General features: G+C 37.4%; 1 protein-coding gene across 1 annotated transcript; it reads right to left on the reverse strand.

Moving 5' to 3' along the window:
• Positions 1-61: 61 nt before the first annotated feature.
• dennd3b (DENN/MADD domain containing 3b) lies at positions 62-27121 on the reverse strand. Its single transcript, XM_084385408.1, has 25 exons — positions 26843-27121; positions 25978-26095; positions 21952-22216; positions 21661-21776; positions 21070-21194; positions 20672-20783; positions 20437-20556; positions 19986-20204; positions 15161-15276; positions 14826-14981; positions 14628-14724; positions 14442-14545; positions 13896-14035; positions 13250-13774; positions 10506-10765; positions 10250-10420; positions 9238-9367; positions 9033-9140; positions 6988-7127; positions 5712-5741; positions 5575-5642; positions 4754-4893; positions 4448-4566; positions 3825-3962; positions 62-2601 (listed from the first exon to the last, which is right to left on the reverse strand). The coding sequence occupies exons 2-25, from the start codon at positions 26059-26061 to the stop codon at positions 2398-2400; spliced, it is 3687 nt and encodes a 1228-aa protein (XP_084241534.1). The 5' UTR covers positions 26062-26095; positions 26843-27121; the 3' UTR covers positions 62-2397.
• Between the last annotated feature and the right edge of the window lie 265 nt (positions 27122-27386).

A 27386-nucleotide genomic window follows, 5' to 3' on the forward strand; every position in this document is an offset into this window, starting at 1 on the left:
TATATTATTGCATTATTTTGACAACATATATATATTTTTTTTTTTTTTTTTTTTTGCTGATGACCAAATATGACCCAGACATTTACAAGATTCCCCTAAATCATTTCTAATATGAAATAAATACAGACCCCTGCAATAACAAAAACCCAGATAAATAGCAGAGTAAAAGAGCACATTTTCATACAATCATACAAGCCACTCCAGAGACACCACAAAGATTGGCACACTGTTACGCAATCTACTTATTATGGCTTCAGTCCATCTTTAGGCAGTGCTGGTGTTTGGACCTCAATTTCCTTTGATCCAAGGCTTTTCAGGAAATTGTGTACATGGCAGCTCCACAAACCTCACCCGATTCTATATTCAGCTCTTTTGAAATAAGAACAGCTTTTAAAAGGACTGAAAGCTTTCAAATTAATTCAGAAAGATATATTAAACTGTTATTTATATTTTACAGCTACAAGCTTCAAAGACTTTGCTTATACTCAGGCTATATAGAAAAAACATTTCCACTGTTGAGATTTGAGCAATCCCATTCCTGAAGTATACGCTACAAGAGCACAGCAATTGGTTCTTAATTCATTTTATTTATTTCGGTAGCACATTTAGAAATAACTCGAGTTGGCCAAAGTGCTTTCCATTCAAACAACATTTCAACAGCATAAATAGCAAAGAACCAAAAACATAAAACACCAAACCAAAAATACATTAAACCACAAGACAACAGTAAAACAAGGTGTAATGCTGACTCAGTCATATGCCTAAGACGTGATTTAAAATGACCCAATGTAGTTCAGCATCTAATATCCAATGGCACGTTATTCCAGAGGCAGGGTGCAGCAACAGAGAAGGAACAATCCCCTTTGGACTTTAGACGAGATTTGGGGACCTTTAATAAATAAATAAAACCCCTTTTAAACCTATTACAACCTTAAACTGCACTGACCTGCAACTTGGTCCACTCCCAGTCAAAATCCTAGTTGCTGCATTTTGGCAGTTCACCATAACAAGAGGAAGCCGTAGATACAACGAATTACAGTAATCCAAACTTGAAAATATAAAAGCCTGTATAACTGCTTCAAATCAAGACAAAAAGGGTTTTATTTTTGCAATGCGCTTAAAATGAAAGAAATCAGACTTCACCCCTGAGTTTACATGCTTATCAAATTTAAGCTCTGAATCAAAGATCACTCTCAGATTCTTTGCTTGCTTATGTACTTTAGAGGCAGGAGGGCCTAGACGATCAAGTACGTGGGTGACATAATGGAGCCGAACACTAGGCATTCTGTTTTAGCGTCATTAAGTTATAAAAAATGCTGTGCCACTGCCATCCATAGTTTAATGTCTCTTAAGCAATTCATCAGGGCATTTAATGCAGATCCATCATATGCCTTCAACAAAAGATACAGTTAAGTGTCATCTGCATAACAATGATAAGAAACATTATATTTTCGACAAATAAGGCAGAGTGGTCGCATGTACAAAGAAAACAATATGGGCCCCAGAACTGACCCCTGAGGAACCCCACAAAGACAAACTGCAAAATCAGAGAAAATTCCCAATTGTACTAGAGAACTTCTGTCCTTTAAATAAGAAGAAAACCATTTGAGGGCATTTCTTAGGATCCCTACCCACTGACTTAAACACTCTAAAAGAATTTCATATTCAACCGTATCAAATGCTGTCGTAAGATCAAGGGGAAGCGGAACAGCACACTTTCCAACCAGCAATAAATCATTGTTTAATTTTTAAAAGAGCAGACTCTATACTGTGTTTAGACTTAAAAAAACAGACTGAAATTTATTAAAAAGCAGCTGATGATAAACAACCTTCTCCAAAATTTTAGATACAAAAAGCCAACTTTGAAATCGGGCGATAGTTACTAAAAACTAAAGGATCAAGTCTAGACTTTTTAAAAAGATGTATACAGTAGCATGCTTTAGACAAGATGGGACTATACCATTTGCTAGAATGCTATTTACGATACACAAAATTCTTCGGCCCACAACATTCAGAACCTGGAGAAGATGAGAAATATATGTAGGACTATTGGTACAAACAGCACTGTAGTAGTTGGTTGACTACCTTATATAATGACTGTCTAACTCTAGTAACAATTAAAACCAGTAGCTGCTCTACTCACCACATGCTGACGGGGTTACATGACACTTTCAAAGGGCAACAGTGTGTGTAATTCATTAAACTCAACAGATAGCAGATATAGAGAGAATGTGAAGAACATATGAAATAATAAAAAGTCTATGTGAATTTTGTATAGAATATTTTTGTATACAGTGTAGTTTTTGTATAAAGTGAAGAAAATAAGCTGAGGAGCTGAGCTCATGTCACAAAACCTGATGCACCACTGTAAGTGAAGCTAAGACCTTTTCAGCTTGTTTAATCTACTCTCCAGATAGCGATTTTACCATCAAGTTTTGCAGAGCCGCTGAGTATGTATCGGTCCTCTGCTGAGAACAGCGTTTGAACAATGTCTTCATGGGCCTCAAGCTCCTTCTCAACTTCCAGGCTCTCAGAGTCCAACACAAAGATCTTCCCCACAACCTTGCTGAGGCCTGACCCACCACTACAACCAACCCAGACCTAGAAAGAGGAGACATTTTGATAGTTTTTTTTTTAAAGATCAACACCCAATGTGCTATAATGCTCTTATTTCATCATGATATATCACACAAATGAGACCACCAAACAAACAAAAAGATAAACTACTGTTTGAAAGTTTGGGGTTGGTAAGATTTTTTTAAAATGTTTTTGAAATAAGTCTCTTATGCTCACCAAGCCTGCATTTATTTGATTAATTTTTTTTTGATATTGTGGAATATTATAACACTAATAGGCTTATTTGGTGTTCTTAGCATTATTAATGTTGAAAACAATCATACAATCAACATTAATTATCTCCCAAGAAAATTTGCTTTGATCTTTTGACATATAAGAGGTCTTTGTACCATTAAAACATCATACAAGTTTCATAGCTTAAAACGTTCTGCTCAATATTAACAAATCATTTATTTAATCAAGCTCCGTCTCGTTTTGATATTGCGGGATCTGTGACGTCACACGGGCAAATATATTTGCAAATACCTGCCTCCAGAGCAAGACATCGATGAATACATCATCACACCATGAAGATACATCACCCCCGCATATATATACATTAGGGTTTTTTTTGTGCAAAAAACTTTATTAACATCACAAGTGATTCTCAAGGAATATATTCTAATAAAGTAATTTGATATTTTGTGGAAATTGTGAGGATTCTTTGATGAATAAAACATTGTGTAACATTATAAATGTCTTTACTCCCACTTTTGATCAATTTAATGCATTCTTGCTGAATAAAAGTATTCACTTCCCTAGTGAAAAATAAATGTACCAAAATGTATTTGAAATACATTTATTTTATGCTAAATATACTACCCATACATTTATATATTTATGTACTTAATATAAATACTATACAATTGTACTTTTAGTATACTAAATTGATATACTTAAAGTCTACTAAATTACTAATTTTGTACTTAATGTGCTTTAGTTACCCGGAAGCATGTTTGTAGTATACTTAGTATGAAATAAAAGTATTTTAAATACATTTTGGTATAGGTTTTTTTCACCAGGGTTCTTTCAAAAACAAAATCTTACTGACCCCAAACTTTTGACCAGTTTTGACCATTATCATATTTAATTCAATTAATTTTAATTGCATAATAGAATAATTAATCTCTTTAAAGATTTTATTTACAATTCCAGTAGGTGGGAGTATGAGCATGGAAAAGTCATAGTCAAGACTCCAGACTGAGTACCTGCTTCTTTACTCTGATCATACAGGTGACCTCACTGCAATTAGGGAGTGTGACCCGTTTGGGTGGTTTGATGGGGTCAGTGGAGTCCCATATAATAAGCTCTGCTGAGTCTGTAAAACTTGTCCAGATCTGTCGTCTCTAAAAATAGATAAAAAAAAAAAAAAAAAACACAAAACAAGAGCCTAAGACCATTGGTTACATCTAAGCAAATTATAATTTTATGCCATTCACACCATTTAGTGGCATGGCTGACCTCTCTGACGGTCTGTTTGTGCAAAAGCATGAAATAGCAAAGGGAAAATACTTAACACTAAAACGGCAAAGCTGCAACACATTTTATTAAATGAGACACCATGTATTCACAGAGACACCATAAATCCGGCTTTATTAGTATAATAGAATAATAATATAAGGTTTATAGCTTAAAACATTCATTCTTCTTTTCTTGATTAAATGAGATAAATCACTATATATATATATATATATATATATATATATATAATGCTATATATGTGTTTTAACAGTATAAATGGCCTTTATACATAAAAATACATATCTGCACTTTTATTTCAGGAAGGGGGATTATTATATTTGGATAAAGCTGATTCTGTGGTGACACAAACCTCCATAAGCAGTGTGACTCTGCTGAAGGCACTGGCAGTGATTTTCATATTGTATGGTAGGGAAATCTTACGAAGCATAGCTCCATTTGGGCTCAGCTTCATTACGCAATCTCTGGCACCTTCACAAACAATAAACAAAAGCTACATTGAAATTAAATGTTGCCAGATAACCTCTGAAAAAAACTATGACAGGTTTATTGCATGGCCATTTAAACGCTTTTGTAAAATATAATATTTAAAACATCTATAGTGAGTATTGCAGCTTCTAGCTAACAACATGTTTCACTAGGCTGATCATAAACTTACCACACCATAAGGCGTCATTGTAAACTTGAATGGACTGCAGTCTGTCACAGGACAGACGAAACTGCATCTTCACCTTCAGAGAGGGGACGTCCCAAACAATCACAGTGCCATCTGCACTACAGGAATACACCTGTGCTTGGCTTGGAGAACACATAAAAATGTATTTATAAAGTAATCTCTATTCTCAACCACAGTTGTCAAATATACAGAAAATATCGCAAACAATGCTGCCGCCTGCTGGTGAGATTACTGTTTTATATCATTTTTAATTGTTGTTTTTTTAGGTACATATTATCTATCTATCTATCTATAATAAACTAAATTAATTACAATAAATTATAATAATAATTATATTAGATATAATTCAATGTATTTATTTTATTTATTTATTTGTCAATAAATTATATATATATATATATGTGTGTGTGTGTGTGTGTGTGTGTGTGTGTGTGTGTGTGTGTGTGTAAATAAATTATAACTATACATAAACAAAATGTATTATAATAAATTAAAATAAAATATATAGTTAAAATGCATATATTAATTCGTATTTATTTCTATTTATTGTATTTCTATTTATCTATTTATTTATTTGTTTGTTTAATTATTATCTACATATTTATAGATAATAAACAAACTGTATTACAATAAAATTATATATATATTATAAATTGTATTAATACATTTTGTTTATTATCTGTAGATAATTAATTAATAACACACACACACATAGTTTTTATCTGTGCATATACATTTTATTATTATTATTATAATGACATCTTCTCATGGACCCAATGAATGAGGTTACATCTAATATTTACCTTAATCTGTTCTCAGGGCTCAGTTTCTCCAAAGCGAAGTCTGTGACCTCTACATGGTGCTCCGTCAGCTGTTTATGACACAACATACTTTGAGCGTTGATAATGTAAATGACAGAGTCCTGAGAACCAATCCACACCTGCTCCTGGTCCAATCCCATCATGCAGTTCTGGACACAAAAAAACACTACTGTAAGATTTATACTTTCATCTTTCGATCCATAAGCTACAGTTAGGAGTTCAAGACAATGGAAAACAAAGCTGACACAATTTTCCAATCCACAAAGTAGCATCTTATACATTTTACTGTGGCAATAAGAAAACTCTCAGAAAGGACTGTAACTATTAATAAACTGCCAACAGGTAAAAACCCAATCTGTTACTTGAAGATCCCAATATAGAAAAACACATTTTCACTGACTGCAGTGTCATTAAATAGAAAAGGACATTTGATATTGCCGTCAATTACTTGTCTATCATCTTTAAAGGAACACTCCACCGTTTTTTGAAATAGGGCTTATTCACCTTCTTTCCCACATTTAGATAGGTGGGCAAATGCATTTTCGTCTCAGTGCATGAATTGTTTTAGTTTGACAGGGTCGGCGTGAGCTTAGCTTAGCATAATGAATGGAATCCTTTGTTGCCAGCTAGCATGTCCTGAGTAAAAGTTATAAAAAAAAAAAAAAAAAAAAACCTAATTACTTCTTGTGGCCTGCGTATTCACAACGAGTACAAATAGCGATGCAGATTAACACTAGGCGATTTCCTAGGCAGATATTGACTTGGGACTATATTACCCTCTTCGTGACTGCTACTTGGGCGCAGAGATATCACGCAACCCATGAAATCCCACGACTTCCTTTTCAACATACCGGTGTGAATAGTAGCTGGCTATTTTTGAACTGGAAAAAACCCCCACGCCGAATGGACCAAATGGACAGCTGTCCACAGAGTAAGTGATTATTTTAAACATGACGCATGTATAGATCGACCCATATTATACCTGTATTCACAAGTTGTGGGATTTCATGTGTTGCGTGATATCTCTGCGCCCAAGTAGCAGTGCTTCGCCTGTGCTTCCCCCTAATATAGTCCCAAGTCAATATCTGCCTAGGAAATCGCCTAGTGTTAATCTGCATCGCTATTTGTACACGTTGTGAATACGCAGGCCTTTTTTAAATTAATTTTTTTATAACTTTTACTCAGGACATGCTAGCTGGCAACAAAGGATTCCATTCATTATGCTAAGCTAAGCTCGCGCCGACCCTGTCAAACTAAAACAATGCATGCACTGAGACAAAAATGCATTTGCCCACCTATCTAAATGTAGGAAAGAAGGTGAATAAGCCCTATTTAAAAAAAACGGTGGAGTGTTCCTTTAATATATTAAATCAAAACTGATTAGCAGCATCTTACCAGTTGAGAATCTCCTAAATTAATGCAGTTTTGCATTAGGGACCAACTGACAGCATTGAACACAACCACTTTCCCACAGCTGAGAGCACACCAGAGCTTAGGGTTTCCATCCACACCACTGTCGCAGAAACTTAACTGGCCTGGAAGGAGTTAAAAGGAGTAATTTAACATTAAACCTTTGTGACGAGTCTCTACTCTTCCCCGCGGGGAAGAGTAGGGACTCGTCACACCTTCCACAAACAGTTTGTTCGGGTTACTGAAACATAACAAAAAAATGTGCTGCACATTCTCATTTCGGTGTTTACCAAAATCTGGATCTAAAACAATACACACACACACACACACACACACACACACACACACACACACACACACACACACACACATATACAGATGTAGTCACTCAGAATTAATGGCACCCCTGGTAAATATGATAAAAAATGGCTGTAAAAAATAAATCTGCATTGTTTATACTTTTGATCTTTCATTTAAAATTTGCAAAAATCTAATTCTGAATTAGAGCACATTATGAAATAAATGTTTTTCTCCAAAATACGTTAGCCACAATTATTGGCACCCTTTTATTAAATACTTTTTGCTATCTCCTTTTTCCAAGATAACAGCTCTGAGTCTTCTCCTATAATGCCTGATGAGTTTGGAGATCACCTGACAAGAGATCAGAGACCATTCCTCCATACAGAATCTCTTCAGATTCCCAGATCCATGTTGGTGCTTCTTCTCTTCAGTGCACTCCACTCTTCAGGTCAGGGAACTGGTATAGTCACGGCAGAAGCTTCATTTTGTGCTCCGTAACACATTTTTGTGTTATTTTGATGTTTGTTTTGGATCGTTGTCCTGATGGAAGATCCAACCACGGCCCATTATAAGATTTCTAGCAGAAGCCGTCAGGTTATGATTTTTTATCTGTCGATATTTGATAGAATCCACAATGCCATGTATCTGAGCAAGATGTCCAGGACCTCCAGCAGAGAAATATGCCCACAACATTAAAGATCCAACGGTATATTAATTTGTACACATGGGGTATTTTTTATCCTCGTGTGCAACAAACCCATCTAGCGTGTTTGCTGCCAAAAAGCTATTTTTTTTGTTTCATCTGACCACAGAACCCTGTTTGAATACCGTTTGTTACCGTTTGAAGTTCCAGTCGTGTCTGACAACTGAATTTGCTTGAAATTGAAGTTTGTTTTTGGATGAGTGAGGGATTTGGATTTTTTTTTGGTAGGCTTCTGACCCCACACGTCCTCTTCCTGGCAGATTCGTAACATCTTTAGTTGATTGGAAATTCTTAATTATTGCCCTGATGGTCAAAATGGGGATTTTCAATTATTTAGCTATTTTCTTACAGCCACTTTCTATTTTGTGATGCTCAACAATCTTTTGATGCACATTTGGTTTTACTCATTGTGATGGATTATTAAGGGAATTTGGCCTTTGTGTTTCCTCATATTTAACCTCCTGTGAAACAAGAAGTCATAGCTGGACAATTTCATGTTCCTAGTCCCCCTGGTGTGCTTAAAAATGTAAATATTAATGGGAATATACTTCAGAGATATTTTTCTCATAAAAAATTCTAGGGGTGCCAACAATTATGGCCAGCGTGTTTTGGAGAAAAACATTTATTTCATAATGTGACTTACCCCCCAATTTCAATTATTTTACTTCAAAGAAAGGTTAGATTTTAGCTATTTTTTTAATGAAAGATCAAAAGGATAAACAATGCAGATTTATTTTTTGCAGCCATTTTTGATCATATTTACCAGGGGTGCCATTAATTCTGACCACAAAAGTATTTGTACATATTACACATAGGCTACATATATAAACACATGTTTATTCTATTCTATTCTATTCTGCTTGAGATCTACCAGGCATTGCTGCTTTCCTTGACTATATAATTATATTTAATTTGCTACATCCATGACAAATTTTTATTCTGAAAGAATGTATATAAAATGATGGCGAAATGCCATGGGGACAGGTTAGACAGGAGGAATATCATTACCACAACGTATATTAAATACCTGGAGTGTATAGCAACACATTGACAGACTGAGGCTTCATCATGTTCTGGGATGGATTGATCTTGTGTTTCAGAGTTTCTGCTGTGGATCTAGGGATTATCATGGGGACTGTGGGGATGAAGACAAAAGACTTTAATAAAGCTGTCCTGTCTTCATAGATGTTTTTACAGGTATAGAATCAGACACATTATAGACGGAAATGCACCTTCTTGTCGTAGCTTTTCAAAATAGGCCAATTTGGAGGCAGCATAAACGGCCTTCTGTGTCTGTAAACAGCGCACCACTGTATCCATAAGCAGGACGTTGGTCAGTGCCTGCTGCATATAATGGGGGTCCTGATAACAGAAGAGATCAAAGATCACAAAATAAAGTACTTTAAATTGTGTGTGTTTTAAAACATGCAAAAAATTGGAAGGTAAAAGGGAGGAACAGTTATCTCCTCAAGTAAGGAAAGAGAATTCATTACGCACACTGAACAATTTACACCCAGTGAAGGAAGTGTGTGTGTGCATGTTTATCTAAATGGTTGGAAATGGAAATAAAGTAATAGAGTGTTGCAAAGCGATTATGAAAATGATTTGAATTGTCAATTATTTTGACAGCTATAAATCCCTACACATCCTAAACACACCCTGCCCGTTACCATTAAAAACACTTAATGACTGCAAATCCCATTGGCAATTAATACTTTTATTCATCAAGGATGCATTAAATGGATTCATGGAAGTGAGAGACTTTGACATTGTTCTTTTGAACCTTATATTCACCAAAGAATCCTGAAAAAAAGTGTATCCGCAAAAATAATAAGCAGCACAACCGTTGTCAACATTGATAATAATAAGAAATGTTTCTTCAGCACCAAAACAGAATGATTTCTGAAGGATCATGTGACACTGAAGACTAGAGTAATGATGCTGAAAATTTAGCTTTGCCATCACATGAAATAAATGCTTTTAAACTGTATTAAAATAAAACAACTATTTTAAATTGTAGTAATATTTCACAATTTTTAGTGTTTTGACTGATGCATTTTATCAGCATAAGAGACTTCTTTCAAAGACAGATAATTCATACCGGCGCCAAGCCTTTGAAACCTTTGTATGTATATTTAATTCTACTATTAAGTTGGTAAGGAAGGGTAAATGGTTAATTTTTATTTCAAATTTTCTATAATATCTTCTCAGTCTTCGATATTTCACAGCACAGGTGAACTTCACCTTATGGTTGTCTGCCATCATTCTGCCAGCCCACATCTCCTTGATCATCAGGTTCCACAGTTCACTCTCAGATTTTAAATTAGCCTCGAATATATCTTTCCTCAGGCTGTTCTTGATCTTTAGAGATGGGATCCTTAAAGGCAGGAACGGAGCAGTGGAGATCTTCACCTCCTGGGTTCACAGGATTCATAAGGTTACCACAAACACTAACTTCTCAGTTTGAATAGAATAATCACAGGTATGAACACAAACAAACCTCAATGTCCCTAAACTTGGTGATCTCAAAATATCCAGGTCTGCCAGTGGTCAACAGAAAGAGCCTCTTCTGAGTCATGGCAATTTTACCAACACCATAACTGGTCTTCACAGAGCTGGACAGCTTGTACACACACTCATTGTTTTCCAGGTGTTCCAGGACCTCGGCAGGCAAGAGAACCTCCTGTGCTACTGCCTCAGTCTCTTGCCAGAAGGTGTAAAACACTCTGAACATCTCTGGATCAATCTGCTTCAGCCCACCTGAGAAAGCAGAGGGAGAAACTAGATCAGAACACGTTTTATAACCCAAATTTGTTACATAATGTCACATTACATAGTTTTAATTAAAACTATTAATAAAATTAATATTAATAATAAAAGAAAATCTAAATATATTAAAACAATAAGACACTACAAGTAATATATATATCATTTTGACCAATACAGATAAATTAAAAAAGTATCTCTATAATCGATGGATAACTGATATGGTACCAATTTATTGTGCATCCCTAATGATTTTACACATTAGACATGTTTCCACCCACCTATTTTTATGCGAATTTTGGGATATCACTTTTTTTTTTTAAACGCTGGATGCAAATGTGAAGATGCGTATACATTCTAAATATATCATTTTAAATTTAATATAATTTTCAGATCTTTTTTTTTTTTTATCCGATGTGCGCATAAACTACGATGGAAACACAGTTACCGCATAAATCCGAAGTAACACAGTTACCGCAGTTACTGCATAAATCCCTCAATGGGAAACAAAACATCTCACATGACTGCCTCAACAGAGGATGTGATTGGATAACTGGACAAACCAGCGGATTAGTTTCAACCATCTCAAGTTGTATTAATTATTCTGAAATGCCTGAGCCAAAGTCTGTTATCAAAATGTTTTAGTTTAATGCCCTCCCAGAACTCTCACATGATTGCGTTCACAAACATCAGGTAACATGACAGCATTTATTGCGTTTAGTCATTTATGATATAGGATAAAAGAGCCACAGCAGCTTCCCCAATTGCAGCAACTTCCATTTTTATTACATATATTTTGTGCACTGAGAGGGAAGGTGGAGCGTAATTGGTGCCTTAACAGTTTGAATGTCCATTATCAAGTTTTGAAGGATCTTCTGAGTGACTACAGGGCATTAATTGACTCTGATAAATTGAGTCAGATTATTTCAAATCAAAGAAATCACAGAAATTTTTTTCAAACTATAAATAGATTGCTTCAATGCTGATAGTACCCTGCCTGCCTCTCAAAAATTAATAATTTCTTCACTTTAAAAAAAAAAAAAAAAAAAAAAAAAAAAGTCAAAAATCTGTTACACTGCTTCACTATCCTATCCCTCTTATTTTTATGGTTCTTCTCACAATAATTTCTCACAGCTTGACTCTGAGGCTCTCAAAAGGGAGGTATCAAGTATGAATATCTACAGTACCACCTGCTTGCTTGATCCTATTTATTTAAATCTTTCTTTGATGTTTTGTGCCCTACTGTCCTCAGTCTAATAATTGATTCATTGCAGACTGGGGTTACAATTTCTAATGCTGCTGTAACTCCTGTGCCAGAAAAAGAAAACGCTACCTTGGGCGACTGTAACAATTTCTGCCCCATTTCAAATCTTGTTTTTGGCAAAAATACTAGAACGCATTGTTGCCTCTCACTTGTATAACCATCGCAACGTTAATAACCTATTTTTTGTACATTTCACAGTAATGAAAGGCTATAGTCAGGGTTGCCAATAACTTGTTGATTGCTTCTGATTCTGGATTTCCATTCTCATCCTTCATCAAGAAGCAGCTCTGAGATCAACATAGTCAGATCATAGTCTTTTACTTACTCGCCTTGAAAGTGCTGTTGGTGTTTAAAACTGATTTAAATCCTATTTTACTGACCACTCCCAGTTCATTGCCTTGTGTGGTTACCGGTATGAGATCAGTTTGGTACTCACTGGTGTTCCTCAGGGCTCAATTTTAGGCCCTTTACTCTTTAATATCTATTTGTTACCATTTGGGCATCTGTTGTGATCGATCGGCCTTCATTATCACTTTTATGCTGATGATACTCAAATCTTTGTACACTCTAAACCTGGTGAAAATCTGTTTGCTTTCTTTCTGATTGGGTTTCTGAGATCAAGATATGGATGAATAACAATTTTCTCTGTTTGAATATGAAGTTATGGTACTTGGTTCGCCCTCTACCAACTTTCCAAAGCTGGTTCACTGACTCTGTCTGTTTTCTGTTTTGGAGTGTCAAAGAAAATAAAGGCCTCGTTTACACTGTCAGCGAAATGTGACCCAATTCCGATTTTTTGCACACACAGATCAGATATGTTCTATGACTATGTAAACAGAAAAAAAAACGCAAGCATTCGGATATTTCCAGATTGGTTTCAGACCTCAATCATATGTGGAAATAAATCAGATATAAATTCGATATGTGCCAAAGCGACTGTCATGTAAACAGGCATTTTAAAGCCCAACTAAAGACATATGTTTTTGACTCGTTGTTTTATATATCGGCGCTTTAACAAGCTGCTTTTAAAGGCGCTATAGAAAATAAAGTTTATTAATTTCCCAGGAAGTGACGAGTTTGTTCTCTTGAACACATGGGATGGAAATGGTGCTTTCTTCGCGAATGCTTTATGTGGTATTCCAATTTTGCGCACAAGTTAAATTCACACCTTTGGATGCAAACATAGCTAGTGACACACTGCAGCTCAGACTTACCAACAGTGAGAGCTTCAAATAATCTCTGTGTGGTGGCCACGTCCCGCACAATACCCGATTCCTGAGTACATTTCACAAACTCCTCCAACTCCATGTTGGCCTTGGGGAGCTTGAACGTCTTCACGTGATAGTCTGATTCCATGCGCACGTTCTTTTCACCGTTCTTAACCTGACAGATGAGCCGATTGAGCTCAGGTCTCTTCTGTGCCTGGACTCTCTCCTCTGCTTGCAGAGAGTCAACCAGCATCTTTACCTGCTCTCCTGGAAAAATCTCAATATCTGTTTTGTAAAGGTTCTGAAAGTCACTGAGGGCATCCAAGCGGTTAGAGTTCAGCATGTTGATGAGGCCGCGGAGGTAAAAGTATCTGGCTAGCAGGGATGACTCATCAGGTGTGCTGGCTGATATGGCTTTGTTCAACTTGTGAATAAGATCTCCGAAGTAATGGCGCACGTTGGGGTAGGTAAAGAGAGGAGGGAAATCTGGGAGCTGGAAGACCTTGACTGGTCTGGCTGGAGTATTCAGAGCTTTTGGGATAAGGAATTTGCAAGGATGATCAGTAACATAAATATATTACGATAACCTAAATGCCATTTTTATTACAAAACTGAGCCGTGCAGATGAATAACACTACTGCAATTCTCTTACACATTTCAGGAATTATTTTAGTTGGGGACATCTGTCTGAGGACACTCAGCTTTTTCTCATTGTCCAGGTTAGTTAGACTTGCGCTTAGATGTTTAGTCAGTTTAGTCAGATCCTTTTCCTTTGAGGGTTTTCTCCATCTACTGAAGAAATGAATAACAAATTATATTTCAATGAAAATAATTAAATCTTAATATTTTGGAGAAATCTAAAAGATATAATATAATATTCTAAATAATAATAATAATTTATAGTAATTATATATAAATATATTTCTTCGATTAAAAAAATACAATTTCTTTTAAAATGTATTTTATTCCTAACTGCCATTACTTCAGTCTTCAGTGTCACATTACCCTTTAGAAATATTTCTTATTATCATTGTTGAAAACAGTTGTGTTGCTTTATATTTTGTGACTTTGCTCGATTAATGTAAAAAAAAAAAAAAATAGAATAGCCTCTAATTATTTTTTCATTAAAAAATTCAGATACAGAATTTTGCTTGAGTGAGGAATTTTGTATAGAAAAGACAACACAGCTTCAACTTACTTTTGGTCATCTCTTCTAATACTACCCTCCATTTGGGTAAATGTATCCATCTTTTCATTCAAACGTTCTTTCAAGAAGGAGAGGAAAATGTTTGTTTCCAAGACCTGCCATGAAGAAAAATCCATCAGTTGTACGGTTCTATTTCTGAAGTTTGAAGACCAGATATATTATTAACTGGAAAGTCACTTTTTTATAAAATGGTTGGTCCTCTGGCTCCCTGGTCTTGAGAAACTCATCAGTGTTAAAAACTCTGTGTTCGTAACTTAGGTAATCACTGACATCTCTGGGAAAATAAGCACAATCATTTTTTCAATTAGACGTACAATATGAAGAAGATTCAAATTCAGTTAGTTCAAATTCAGTTCAGTTCATGATCTCACTGACCTAAACATGTTAACAATGAGCTCCAGGGTGATGTTTTGTATTTCCAAATTGAGTCTGTGTTGCCAACGTCTTCTCTCCATCCGAAACTCATTAAGATCTCCACAGATGCTCTGATGAACCACTTCCAGGTCATAGTGTAATTGAAGACCTTTCCTTCTGCATGAAGACCCAGCAAAACAATTACAAACCTGGCAAATACATAACAGGACCTGGTCTCGCCAGCTGGGTCTGATAATGTGAGATTATCAATATATTGTATATTTTGATTACTCCAGTAGAATAAAGACTCTTAGTAAGACTTAGTAAGACTGAATTTAATGGTTAAATGTTCTTACCGACTCTTGAAACTTTGAGCAGCTGCCTTTGGGGTGTCTGGGACGTCAACGCAATGATAGCGAGAGCAGGACACAGTTCCCTCATCAATATTGATCAGAATTAAGTCATCAGCTTCCTGATAAATGGACAGTGATTTCACAGATCACAAATCACGAAAGTTGGCAGGCATTTGATATAAGTAAAAACCACTGTCATGAATTTCTCAATATATAAAGGTTGGCTAGGAAAAGTTTTATAGAGATAAATAAATCAAATCATAAAAAATAAACCCAAAACATCTAATTTGAACTAAAGAAGATTTAAATTTAGGCCAATTATGTATCTGATAATTGGTAATAAAATATGGTACTGCAAGGGAAAACCATATTCCTAAAATATAAAGACATTTATAAATTATTAATTATTTTGTGTGATACTGATATTAGACATGCAACTGCTTTTAAATAAAATAATTTGTCAAGGTGCCGGTCTGGGGTGTGTTTCCTAAAAGCATCTTTGGTCAGTTATGCCAGCTTGTCAGCAGCCATGTCACCCTGTAGCCCAAGACTGGTTGCAATGCCCACTGAAGCTAAGCAGGGCTGAGCCTGGTTAGTACCTGGATGGGAGACCTCCTGAGAAAACCAGGTTACTGCTGAAAGACGTGTTAGTGAGGCCAGCAGGGGGCGCTGCTCACCCTGTGGTCTGTGTGGGTCCTAATGCCCCAGTATAGTGACAGGGACAGTATACTGTCAAAGAGCACCGTCCTTCGGATGAGACATAAAACCGAGGTCCTGACTCTCTGTGGTCATTAAAAATCACAGGATGTCTTTCGAAAGAGTAGGGGTGTAACCCCGGCATCCTGGCCAAATTTGCCCAGTGGCCTCTGTCCATCATGGCCTCCTAATCATCCCCATATACTGATTGGCTTCATCACTCTGTCTTCTCTCCACCAGTAAGCTGGTGTGTGGTGGGCGTTCTGGCGCAATATGGCTGCCGTCGCATCATCCAGGTGGATGCTGCACGTTGGTGGTGGTTGAGGAGAATCCCCCCCCTCCTTTCTATGTAAAGCGCTTTGAGTGCTGAGAAAAGCACTATATAAATGTAATGAATTATTATTATTATTATTATTATTATTAGCTATGGTCGCAAGTTCCCTCATTATCATCATAGTTCAATGAGTCGGTGTTTCCCAAAACCATAGTTCCAACGACAATTGGCAAACAGCAATGCAAAGTTGCATTGTTGGAACGACAGCTCTCGGCCAGTGGTTAGAAGTGTAATACTGGAAAAACTGGAAGAGAGGGCAAATCTCTGAGAGAACAAAGGAAATAAACATTTGAACTCACTCTTGTGCACCATTCACAAGTCACAAGACTCAAGTCTCACCTCAGAATCATCCTAATCTACATCTCTTTCCCTCTTCCCCCATTCCTTCTCTCTCATGCTGAGATCACCAAAATTCACCCAAGAATCTAAAGGTCTCATTCCCAAAGAAGTAAACCAAAAGGTAATCAGGTATTTAAGAGTTTAGCGATAACTCGCACACAGAGGAGAGTGTGTCTTCCAGGCAAATGGCATCCTGCTCTCAAAGGTGTAAACTCAATGCAAATTCCCATTGTTAGCAAATGTTTCCATGTAATTCAACTTCTGTCCCCAGTTAGTCTCATATTTACATTTGAAAAGAGGTTTCTGTCTTGGTCTGAGTATTTAGGGAGATGCTGAAGAAGGCTTGTAACTGAAATTAGCCTGTGATGCTGAGAGTAGCCAAAATTCTCAGCTTCATGTATTTTCTAATGTCAGGTTTTATCTTTTCTCTTTATTCCAGAGCATTTGATGTTTTGTATTTATTATCTTTGAACTGATTATGAAATTGGCATGATACATTTACCTGACATGATAAATTGTAACATTTGATTTATTCTGACTGACTTAACGGATGTTCCCGCAAGTTTTGCGTCAGATTAGTGACGACTAATATTTGGCATCAATTCAAATGTACTTGGTTTGCAAAGACAAGAAGTGAATTTACGTTTAGGGTACTTTTGCTTCTTGACCAAAATCTGGGTGTGTCTTACCTCAGTTTTAATTTAATGTTACTTTAGATAAGTGTACCTGGGAAACCACGGCATGGCCAATCCAAAGCTACTATAAGAGAAGTAATGTTGGTCAGCTTATATCTGTAAGAGTGGCCATACCTCGTTAAGTTAAATTCAAGTGTATGCAATTCCATGGGGGCTATACCAAAGTATCTTTGATTATGTAAACGTGAATGTGACTGATCTCAGATATAAAGCAATTACTTCTGTTTGATGACTAAAACTGATGAGCTTATGAACGTGAGACCCGCGTTAAATAGAAGACGTGAGGACCTCTGAGCGACATAGTTTTCTAATCTGGAACGGGTAAAATATACTTAAAGAGTTAAAAAGAATAATCAAACATTCGCTCACTTTTAATGATGCTCAGATATCATTAAAATCTTTTTCATTTATGGAGTCAGATGAAATAATGAGGTGATACATATGAGAAAATGTATTTCATTTAATCTTGATGTGTTGCGTAAAAGGAAAGACAGTAACGTGCAGTGACCTTCACCCGTCTTTGGCGGAAACCCCCATTTGGACCATTATACGGGCTTACAGAAGCATAGTTTCTTGTTTGCAAAACAGGTTAGTTTCTTCTTGTAAAAGAAATTATTACTCCACCACCTGTGTGACATCCTTAACCAATGTGGTTGAATAACAAATCTGCGACAATACGGTTTTGAGAAATGGTCGTGACAAGCTAGTTGATTTCTTCAATGATGCATCATACTATGGTGCTATGGTAGCAGCGAGTCATGTCATTGTAAAGAAGACACACCCAGTCAGCTCAAGGTTTGTTTGTCTTGTCTTGTCTGGTGTTTGTGTTGTCATGCCTTGCCCCTATATTACCTTATCTCATTGAGCTCCCATCTGGTTAGTATAGTTTTTTTTTAGCTTTTTATTTTCCTCCCCTGCTCTCCTGACTGCTTTGGCTGCCAGATCCCATCATTCCTGTTGCACCCTTCCTGTTCCCTTTAGGATCTTCCCTGTCCGCCAGCCCCAAGATTCTATCTTATACCACCGCCAGGTCCCCACCTCTACTCTCCAGGTTCACTCTCTCTCCCTCCCCTGACATTGCCACTCTACATCCCCAGGTGTTCATAAGTGAGCTCACTTATCTTATTGTCATTGGACTGTTCTCCCCCAGTGTCTCTGTTTGGAACTGCTCTGGACAAATTATATTTACCTTCTCCGATGCCTCGTAGAAGTCCCTCATACCTGGCTGGAATCCTTCCTGTTCCCCCTTCTGACTGTGGCCTCTCTATTCCTCCCTGTGTTCCTGAATTTGTATGCCTTTGATATTCAAATAATCACTAATTCCCGCAACTGATTCCTCCTCTTGTTCCTCCTCATCCTGACTATCTATCGATCGGGCAGGGAAGATCCAAAGGGAGCAGAAAGGGTGCAACAGGAATGACGGGATCCGGTGTTATACCACATTCAAACGAATGATGTGACCCTAGTAGGTGCCGTCTTGATCTTATCAGACCTACTCCTAATCCCAATCCTAATCCTAACTCTACCATCACTACAGCGCCTACAAGGGTCACAGAATTCGCCACTACACCGGCAGCCAAAGCAGACAGGGGAGCTGGGGGCCAAAAGAAAAGGGGAGGGGGGGGGACAAAAAAACTAAACTAACCAGAGCTCAAAAACAAGGCTAGAAGAACAGGAAAAAAAAAAACAGAATGAAGAAATAACCAAATCTCAAAAACTTCAGATAAATGACAGGAAACCAAGACCGAGGCTGAATCCGAAATTGCCCCCTATACCGTCAAATAGGGCTTTATTTAAGGGGACATACATTTGTAGTGGTGTCCGAAACCATAGTGGACGTAATTGAGTGCACTCATTCTATCCCACATTGCACTGCAATAACGAGTGTACAACCGTTATTGTACGCTTAACAGCTGTCTGAATTCGCTCATTCCTTTTCATTCACTCCTTCAAGTGAACAGTATTAGTGGACTAACGTAGGGAATAGTGAATGAGGGTTTAGGGGGCGATTTCGGAATTTAGTCTAGACTAAAGCTACAGCAAGAAGAACAAGATCAAGGTAAACACAGATGAGGGCCAGGTAAACTCAGAGATGCAGATTCGATTCGGCACAGGATAGAAAACAAGATGGGAATAAAAATGGTGACAAATGAACTAAAACAGGAGCTAGCCATTAGGAGATAAGGTAACAGGGGCGAAGTAACAATAGACAGAGCACCTGGCATGACAACACAGACACCAGGCGCCAGCCATGTGGTCCAAATATAGAAAGGAAACAAGACAAACAAACCCTGAGACTGGCACCCTGACATAGATAGATAGATTTCATAAGAAAAAAATCTTATAATAATAAAAGTGAATTATTTAATTTCGAAAAATTATTTAATTTCAGTTGCATGTCTAATATCATGATAAATATTTTACACACAATATTATTACTTATTTATAAATGTCTTTATAGTTTAGGAATATGTTAATCTATATGTTTATCGATCAATTGATAATTCTATCTATCTATCTATTTATCCATCTATCGATCGATCGATAGATATAATAAAAATGTCAACAATAGAAATCATCAATAGAATAAACAATAATAATAACAGAATGAAAACATTAATAACATGTTAATTATTTTTTATGTATTTTCTTATACTCAAAATTTTCACAGTCCCTCTAGCACCCCTTTGCGGACTCCAGTTTAAAAAAGCCTGAACTAAGAAACAGCTAAATGAGTTGATAGGGAACATTTCTTAGACTTTACCATGGCAACTTCCTGATAGTGGCTGATGTGGCATCCCATGAGGAAGGCAGTCGGAGCCATAACGAAGTCAAGCATCTGTTGGGACAGTACGGGCACCAGTGGGTGCTGCCAGCGCAAGGGCCGAATATACAGCATGAAACACTCAGCGATCAGGGTCAGTTTGGACCAGTCGGAGGAAAAGAACACCATACGCTGCTCTGTGAGTATACTGGCTATGATCTACATGGGAACAGAAACATGCAAATGTATTTGATGTGGACCAAGATTTTCAATATCATTTTTGTTTAATCAAAAAAGGTTTGTTTTTTCTCTCTCAAATATTTGCATCTAAAATTGACTGATAGCCAACAAATAGGCAAATAGATAACTCTTTCCTTGTTAGAAGTTTGAATGAACACACACACAGTATCCATTTATTGTTGTTTCCATATTTAGAAATCAGCCTTTATACCTGCAGCAGCTCTCTGGACTTGAAGCAGAGGAACGGAAGATGCAGGTCCAGGTCAATGACAGGATGATTTTGATCTTTTTTGGATGGAAGGACTATGGTCAGAGGTCGCATGGTGAACATCTGAAAAGAAAAATTATATTATATATTCACATGTAACCACACATCTTCTAGTGGCATTACAGTTTTACTAAGCTCTCTGAATTTGCTCAACTTTAGATGCCTAAAATAAACCCACCACATGCAGCTGACCAGGAGGTGGAACTGGGATCAGAGACAGTTTAGCAGAGAACTCCTTCACTTGCTCTTCCATATCAGTCATTTGGCAGATTTTGAGCTGCCGTAAGAGGCTGCGGATGGGAGAATGAAAACTCAGGTCATGAGGAAAAATCAGCATAGACAACTGCAGAAACAACTTTGACATTTGCAGGTTTATTTCTATGAAAAGTGTGATATTATGGTGGATTCAAACTGGCAAACTAAGTACAGCATGAAGGCAGAATGCAGTTTATGATGTACCAATGCCCATCTAATACTGCCGACAAGCCTGGTGTTATATAATATATTCTCCTCTGTCTCCCAAATATTTTGTATTTTTTCCCAATACATGTGAATAATCTTGAATCTTGGCCATACCTGGATAGACAGTCCTTGAGAGTATTGTAATATGGGTGTTTTGAGATAACACATATCGCATAAGCAGTGTAGAGTTGTGGAGACTTGTATGAGGACCGGGGTCCATTCTGATGAAGTATCCCTTCCTGTATAACAGAGTTTAACCTTAATAAAAAGGTGGCTTTGAGACCAACTAAACATTACACATATACTGTAACTCGGATGCCAAACCATCAATGTCCAAACAGTAATGAATTTTAAAGTCCCCCTGTAGTCAACAACTTTATCCCTTAAAACTCATCTTTGATCACCAAAATGACATATTTAAATGTTTTTTCCTGTGAAGAAAAATCTTCATGCCTTAAAATAGCTTGAATGTAACTCTACACCCTTGCCTCTTTTAGTATACATGGATCCATGAATATGCAAATAATCCAAACATTAAAAACTTGATTTTCACCACAGGGGGACTTTAATAAAAACTAGAGCAACTTCCAGTTACCATGTCAAAATAATTCAGGACACACTCATAAACAGCAGGTGACATTCAGCGCAGGTGATCTGTCAATAGACAACCATAATGATAGGTTTTCAAGGTAATAAGAATCTGACCTGTATTGATTTATAGTACTGGAGAACTACTCCATGAGACTGGTTTCCAAACACATCAGTGAAGACTAGGAAGTGAAACTTTTCCACCTTTTGCTCCCGAGTTACCTGAACCCCTCCTGATTTAGAAGAAAGAAATGAATGTTAGTGTAATTCTAAACTAATGTTAACGCTAGTCTGCAATGAACTATTTAACATTTACAGCATGTATTCTTCTTTATATTGCTGTCTGTGTGCTGACCTTTGCCCCCTTCTACAGAGATTTTATACTGTTAATACAGAATTTAGTTTCACCTGGAAAGCAAAGATGAGGCAGAGCCACTAGATCCAGGTCTTTAGGAACACTGACATCCTCTGTGATTTCATCCTTGGGGTTTTCAGTGTTAATAACGGGCCTATCCGTTTTCTTCTTAATGAAGGAGCGTCGTAGTGGAGTACAGCTGAAATTTCCCACAGTCGGTTCAGTGACGCTATCTTTGGGCACAAACGGAGGAGCACAGACCTGTATGACCTCAGGATCGAGCCGAGGTAGAGGACTTCCATCCTCCTGCAGCAAAGACTGGTCACATGCAGAAAAACAGAGGACATTTACACATAAAATCACATGGTGCATGGTGATTCTCCATGGTGATTTTAAAGGTATATCCATTGCCCATGATTCATTTGTTCTAACAATGTTGGACTGTGTACAGCTCTCACTTTCACTCAGGGCGGGTCTATGCTAATACGGCAGTGTCAGTCAACAGTCGTGGGAGGGGCTTGTGCAAAAGGACGTCACATTGCCCTGAATCTGAGAAAGGCTTGTTCTGAGACAGTCCTTATGATTTATGGGGATTTTAAAAAATTGGTTGGATTTTATGAATATCAGTGAATATCAACTCTTACGTCATCTGCTCTTTTTCCAGTTGACTTCCGCCATCTTGAGTACCTACCGAGTACTGTCTATGGTACAGACAAGCATTAGCTAGCTAGCTTGCTACTATTTACAGCTTCGTATGGATACAGTAAATGGCTACGAAAGACAACATTTCGCATCTCGACTGCCATGAAAAGGAACGCTACTTTCAAAAAATAATATCGTTAGCCTGGGTGTGATCCCTACGATACCTGATGCCTACTTCCAGCCTCTGTACGCTGCTACCGAACTACCAATCCTGGCATTCAATGATATTATATGTTGATCCGACTATTTTAAGTGTGTATTTAAATGGTCCAGAGGCAGAACTTTAGCCAACCGTGTCAGAGGTTCTGGGTTCTTCTAATCCGCACTCATATAGTTTTTTTTTTTTCTCATCAAAACCGATTATGTTTATCAGTGGTTGTATATCAGGCAGGGACACGTTTGTGTGCAGTTTATTTTGTAATTTCGCCGGAACGAATAGAGAGTCTCTTCACATTGAAGCGCGGCGCGCGGCCGAGTGTGCGCGAGCCACAAACAAACACAGTATATCCGCGCCACTGATCGCAGCGGCAACGGGCGCTTTGATCACTTGATTTCAGAAACAACACATTTCAGCGCTAGATCGCCTCTTATTTAACAAACGAATGAAATGAATGCTCTGCTAGTTAACTGGAGATGTTTTGTTTATTTGTATTGGTACATTCGTGCCGCGAGATGTTTCAAAAGTGGTGGGGACATGTCCCACCTGCAAATTACGGCGGCTTTTTTCGTCCTGAGGTAGCCTATAAAAGGATATTTTGGGGTCTCCTTTTTTGTTATTGCACCAAACCGCACAACATATTGAAGGCATAGCTAGCTAGTTCCTTTGTGACTGACTTGAATCAGGTACTCAAGATGGCGGCAGACAAGTTTTAGAAGTGAGTGACGTCATCTGATATTCATCTATAAATAAACCTATACACACTGGTTCAAACGCCATGTAAAATTGAGTTTTGCAATAATAAGTGCCCTATAAGGAGAGGCCTTGCATTTCATAATACAAAAGACTTGGATCACACAGCAGGGTTGGGGAGTGTATTATGTAATAAGGATACAAAAATATGGTAGGCCTAAAGGTAATTCGTTAGCCTGGGTGCCAGCCCGAACCCCGCCCACAACATTTTTTGGTCTGGAAGTTCGGTCTGGACTCGATCCGTTGAGGAGTAATTATGCTCGGCTCCCAGAAGGCCGGGCCAATCAAATTGCCAGGGCGGGCTTTAATCGATGATGGACAGATGATCTGCGGTTACGTAATCACCCACGTCACCAAAGAGCGCTTGATTTGAATTAGTTTTCAACAAAGAAGACTGCCGCTGGAGAATTGAGATTTCACGAGTTCACACTTGCAAATAAGTCAGATAGAATAAATGCGTATATTAGACGAGTTCACACAAATAAGTCAGATGCGTATATGACGTGCTGTCCGAGGAGAGGGCTGTGGGCTCGGTAGCCATACTCCCCCCGGTATTCCTGGTTGTGAGAGAACAAGCCAAGACAAGAGTGAGGATTCGGGGTGGTGGAGGGATGCTGAAAAACTGTCAAGGAGTGTTAGGTAAGTTGACAGAGTGAATATGCTTCCTCATGCTGATATAGGGTAACGTTAGACATGGTATTGTTTGATGACAAGTTGATATTGGATTGATTATTTGTACGTGTTCCTCCCGAACTTTGTTTATGAAACATCATGTGTAGATTCCGCCATCGCGTCTAGAAGATATCCACAGCGCATTCATTTTAAAAGAGGAACAGAGAGACCCGACATTTTGTTGGTTGAAAATATGAATGAAGAACATGCGTCATTTACTCCGTTGCTCTGATTGGTTGTAGGTCTATCCAATTGAGTGCAGAGTTTTTTTTTTTTTCTGGTTCGGTTGAGACACGCCCCATAATTAAAGTCCTATGGAGCAGTATCAGACTCACATTCTGACTAGAATATGAGTATGACAAGTCAGGCTAGTAATTCGTTACAATTATGTCAAAAACCAAAGTAGCCTAATCAGATTACTACAGAGCCCCTAAAGGGACCTTTGCAAAAATAAAAATATAAAGACTTTCACGTGCTCACGAGAAACGTATCTATCAAGAAACTATCGCGTGAGCACGAGGTGTATATGACATTCTTCTTTCAGACTAATACAATCATAGTTATATGAATAAATGTCCTGGCTCCTCTTCCAAGCTATATAATGGCAGTGGATTGCAACCAACAGATTGAAGCTCAAAAAAGTGATTTTTTTAACCGGGGGTTAATAAAGGGGGCTTTCCTGTAGCTCAAACAGTAGAGCGGGTCATGGGTTCGATGCCCAGGGAAAGCAAGAACTGATAAGAATGTAAATGTGTACCTTGAAATGCAATGTAAGTCGCTTTGGATAAAAGCGTCTGCCGGTGCCAAATGCATAAATGTAAATGTAAATAAAGGCCTTCTGAAGCAAAACAATGAGTTTGTGTAAGAAAAATATTAATATTTAAAACTTTATAAAGTAAAATAACAAGCTTCCAGCCAAACGAACATACAGATTCCACTTAAGTGTAAAGCACAACTTATGCGAGTAATGCGACGTACTGCTGATATTTACGCTACGCCATTAACGCACTACGCTACTTCCGACGTCGTAAGTTGTGCAAGTTGCGCATTAGACGTAAGTAGACTGCGTATGGCCGGAAGCTAGACTTTTACTTTGTAACGTGTTAAATATGAATATTTTTCTTACACAAACTCATCGCTTCGCTTCAGAAGGCCTTTATTAACCCCCCAGAGCCTTTTGAAGTTTATTTATGATGGATGGATGCACTTTTTTGAGCTTTAATCTGTTGGTTGCAATCTGCCATTATCAAGCTTGGAAGAGCCACGATATTTATTAATATAACTCCGATTGTATTCGTCTGAAAGAAGAAAGTCATATACACCTAGGATGGCTTGAGCATTGGTAAATCATGGGGTAATTTTCATTCTAAAGTCAACTAGGCTACTCCTTTAATAACTTAATAGCTTTCTAAGAATATACACAAGCTTAACAAAATAATTCTTATAAGAATGTTTTCCAACAAAATAAAGGAAATATTAACTTGTTTAAAGCGTCATTTTTTTGTCAGGCACTAATTTGCAGACTCTTAATAAGCCGCTCAGTTGAGGGTTCCACTTGTTTGAGCAGCAATGGAGGCAAAACAGATTTGACAGAAATTTCGAAAAGAGCTGATTCTGTTGCTTTTTACTTGACTTTGTTTACATAATATGTGACTTTGAAGAAATCCAAAAGTAATCAGATTACATTATTTTTATATTGTGGTAGATTATGTTACTGAATACTTTTTTATGAAGTAATTTGTAACTGTTACAGGATTACATGTTTAAGGTAACCCTCCCAAATCTCTTATTCTACCTGGGACAGCTCCTTCAGTTTATCATTTGAAAGTCCAACAATGACACATGCTTCCAGTAATCCTATAGGCAGACCGTCTGCCATTGAGAATCAAAAGAATTGTCACTCCTCATAAGATCTGCAATACACACAGAGAGAGAGAGAGAGAGAGAGAGAGAGAGAGAGAAAATACACATTCATTTCCATGCTAATTGAAATCTGAAAGTAGAACATTTTTGCTTAACACTCAACCGTAGAATGTGGTAACCTATAAAGATACATACATTAACATCTTACACAAATCCCATAAATCAGGGATAACATAACATCAACCAAACAAGCAACTACAGGCAACTTCTAACTCAGATAACATTTTAAAAGACCACACCAATGTTGTCAGGCATGGTTGTGGAAACAAGAACGTTATTACACACCCTGGAAAACACAGATGTGTATCATAATCTAATTTTCCTGCTCTGGACGTTCCTGGGTTAAATTAGACTCATGTGTGTTGCAAGAGTAAAATTTCTCAAGAGCAGGCTACAATATTTTAATTAATAAAGTAGCCTACGTATTAAAATATAGCTATTTTAAACACACTCAATCCACAATTGAAACAACATGGAGCACTTCATATAATTAGTCACTGCTCCCTCCCCTCTTCATAGGTATATTAACAATTTTTTTCCTCCTTCAAGAGGTATTTAACCTAAATAGCTGCAAAAGTGTTCACATAGACGGGTACTGTTCTCTGTTCTCTATGAACATCTAAATAGCCCAATCTTAAAGTTAGCGAAAACGTAAAAAAAAAAAAAAATCATCATCATCGTGTATTCTACCCATATAAAATGTTCATGTTTGCTGTATAAGATAAGAATACACGCACCTTTGTCGATCATCGGTATTCCGAAAGTGAAAATACGGATCGGGACAGTTGGGAATGAACGGGACACACTAAACACCTTCAAGTTCCAGCAAGCGGAGTACATGATCTGCGCATGCGCTCTTCAGTCAACAGGTAGGCTACGTTGTTCTCAATGGCCAGGTGCTACCATTATGGTGAGGCAAACCTGATTATATTTGGAGAGCAATTATCTGACATAAAAATAGCTAGTTTTAAACACATCAAATATCCGTAAACAGACACAACTCTTAGAATTGTGACACCCAGAAATAACTTATAAGAGCTGTTGATTAAACTGCTCCTAATAGCGCCCAGAACATTATTTTCTGAAGGTTAATCATCTCTTTTCACTATTTGCTGAGATAATAATAAAAAAGTTTCTAGCACTATTTTCCCCCCTTATTCATTCATGAAATACGACTCACATCAGTGGATGAGAGCAAATTATGTTTTAAATGAATTAACTCGGTAAATACACATGGGATTTATGTAAAATGTTGCAGAAATCGCTCACTGTAACTTCACG

Source organism: Rutilus rutilus (assembly GCF_951802725.1).
Source record: "Rutilus rutilus genome assembly, chromosome: 17".
Taxonomy (NCBI): Eukaryota; Metazoa; Chordata; class Actinopteri; order Cypriniformes; family Leuciscidae; genus Rutilus; species Rutilus rutilus.